Below are 2,470 nucleotides of genomic sequence, written 5' to 3'. Positions count from 1 at the left end.
ATCTTGAGATATTTGATCAACAAGATAATGTGAATCTTATTTTCCCTTGGATTAATTTCGGATCGTTTTCGGGTTCTCGGATAGTGAGATCTAAAGGTGTTATTCTTCAATAAAATTGTTGGGTCAAATTGCTGAAGGTTACAATCATTTGGGATGAGATCATATTGATTCCGAGATTTTAGGAGTTTGTATATTCATGAGGGTTTTACGAGAGTCCTTAGATTCAATTCGCTAGAGTTATCATATCTGTAACAGCTCAAACGCTAACAAATATTGTTCTTTTTAGGTTTTTTCTTTCGGGTTTCCCCTCAAGGTTTTTAAAACGAGTATAACAGAGAGAGATTTTCACTCTTATAAAGAATGTTTCGTTTCTTTCTCTAATTGACGTGGGATCTCACAATTCACCCCGTTTGGAGCTCAACGTCCTCTCTCTCAAATTGATGTGAGATCTCACAATATCACTTCAAAACTTAACTTTTAATACCGAACAAGTTAAGAGGAGCTGAAATGTATCCATAATCGATCTTCCTTTGATTTGATCTAAACATCTCGAGAATCTCGAAAAAAAAAGAGTTTAGTCTCGAAGTGGATTCATACCATTGTAAAGATTCGTTATTCTTAACAGATAATAAATAAACACTACTAATATATATTTGGATTCCGAGCGTAAAACGACCAAATACAAGGGAATTGGATCAGATACCAAAACAGAACGAAATCACATTAGTTTAGAAATACATAAAACTTTTCCTTCATTTATTCTCCGATGGTTACGACACAACAACATGGTCTACTAGCATTGCAGCTGGACTTAGATACGTACAACATCCTAACGAATGGTGCTACAGTCGATACGTGGGTCAATCTTATAGGGAAGCTTGACGCCACACCTAGCCGGAAGAGCAGCAGCATTAGCAAGCGTTTGAGCATTATAAGAAACCCCCTTGACAAGCGATTCCAAGCATCCACACACGGCCTGTCGGTCAGCCGCTGTGCTTGCCAATTTATTCAGGTCCTGCACGCCGCTGCAACATGTTGCAGACGGCGTCCCTCCACCAGTGACATATGATACACACGCACCCAAGTCGCTGACCACTTGGTTGCATGTCACGGCCGCCTCGCTCACCCTTCCACCCATAATGATGCCACACACAAGCGCCACAACCAAACCCATCTTGACATTGATCATGCCATTACTCGCCATGGTGTTGCTCAAATCTAAGCTCTTTGAGGATTTAGTGCAAGAGTTTGAGCTTATGGGTTGGGGATTGTGGGGTTTATATAGAGAGGGAAAGTAATGTTGATGGGATTGGTAGGTTTTAAGGCCATAAATGCATGGCTTTGTTGGTTGGGTGATGCTTTTAATGTCACCTGCCACGTCGTGAGAGTTAAATGCTTTGTTTTGCACTACAAATAAAGTAAGATTCAGATTATCTTGTTGATCGAATATGCGAGATCCCACATCGATTGAAGAGGAGAACTAAACAATCTTTATAAAGGTGCAGAAACCTCTCCTAGCAAACGCGTTTTAAAAACTTTGAGCGGAAGCTAAAAAAGGATAGCCTAAAATGGACAATATTCGCTAACAGTAAACTTGGGCCGTTACAGATAAGAACATGTCAAATGATTCTAAACATGTCATCTAAACTACGTAGAATTGCAAAGTAACTTAACTTTTGGCTAAAGGAAAGCACTGTATTTTTTCAGTCTACTTTACACAGAGATAACATACATACTTTATATAACCTCAAACAAAACTCATAACGGTCCGTGAGTTATTTTAAGAGCTGTAACTTTCATAACCACTCCGTATAATTTATGGTCATAATTAGTCACTATGTAAATGTAACTCTAAATTATCATCCACCCAAAATTTGTAATCATTTAAGAATGAATTGCAACCTAATTTGAACAACATTTTCTTCGGATCTTCCTTAAAGTTTATATTGCATGATTGATGTTTTGGTTCATATCAATGACACTCAAGTAAAAAAAAGAAATATATGAATGAACTGAGATTGGAACGAGAGTGTTATTCTAAGGATATAACTGTTACAAAATACTTAAAAAAAAAAAAAATTAATAGTTATTATCTATACCAACAAAATACATCTCTGCTCCGTAACTCAATTATAAGAACTTTAAAAATAAGAATGGATGGAACCAATATTTTTTTTTGTCGGTAACTCAATAAATATGTTAAAAAAAAAATTATCGAGATAATTAAATGTCGAATTTAAACTAATTATAATGTATAAAGCTTGAAAAGGAAGTTTTTGGTCCAAATATGATTTGAATGTTACATAATTATTCATCTATTTTGGTGGTTTTAATTAATGGTTTGCCACTATTTAAAATACTTACTGCCCAACCTCCAACCCGTACCATCTCCATTAATGATAATATTTTAAATATATAATTATTAAGAAAGGTTAAAAAATAATTAATTATTATTATCGATAAAAATACA

General features: G+C 35.2%; 1 protein-coding gene across 1 annotated transcript; it reads right to left on the bottom strand.

The window, feature by feature from the left end:
* Positions 1 to 633: 633 nt before the first annotated feature.
* LOC111785150 (non-specific lipid-transfer protein 1-like) lies at positions 634 to 1,240 on the bottom strand. Its single transcript, XM_023665611.1, has one exon. It carries the CDS (start codon positions 1,202 to 1,204, stop codon positions 830 to 832), a length of 375 nt encoding a protein of 124 aa, XP_023521379.1. The 5' UTR covers positions 1,205 to 1,240; the 3' UTR covers positions 634 to 829.
* Between the last annotated feature and the right edge of the window lie 1,230 nt (positions 1,241 to 2,470).

Source organism: Cucurbita pepo, unplaced genomic scaffold, assembly GCF_002806865.2.
Source record: "Cucurbita pepo subsp. pepo cultivar mu-cu-16 unplaced genomic scaffold, ASM280686v2 Cp4.1_scaffold000384, whole genome shotgun sequence".
In the NCBI taxonomy this organism is placed as follows: Eukaryota; Viridiplantae; Streptophyta; class Magnoliopsida; order Cucurbitales; family Cucurbitaceae; genus Cucurbita; species Cucurbita pepo.
The sequence above is the reverse complement of the archived record's forward strand: the minus strand, read 5'-3'. Positions and strand labels throughout refer to the sequence as shown.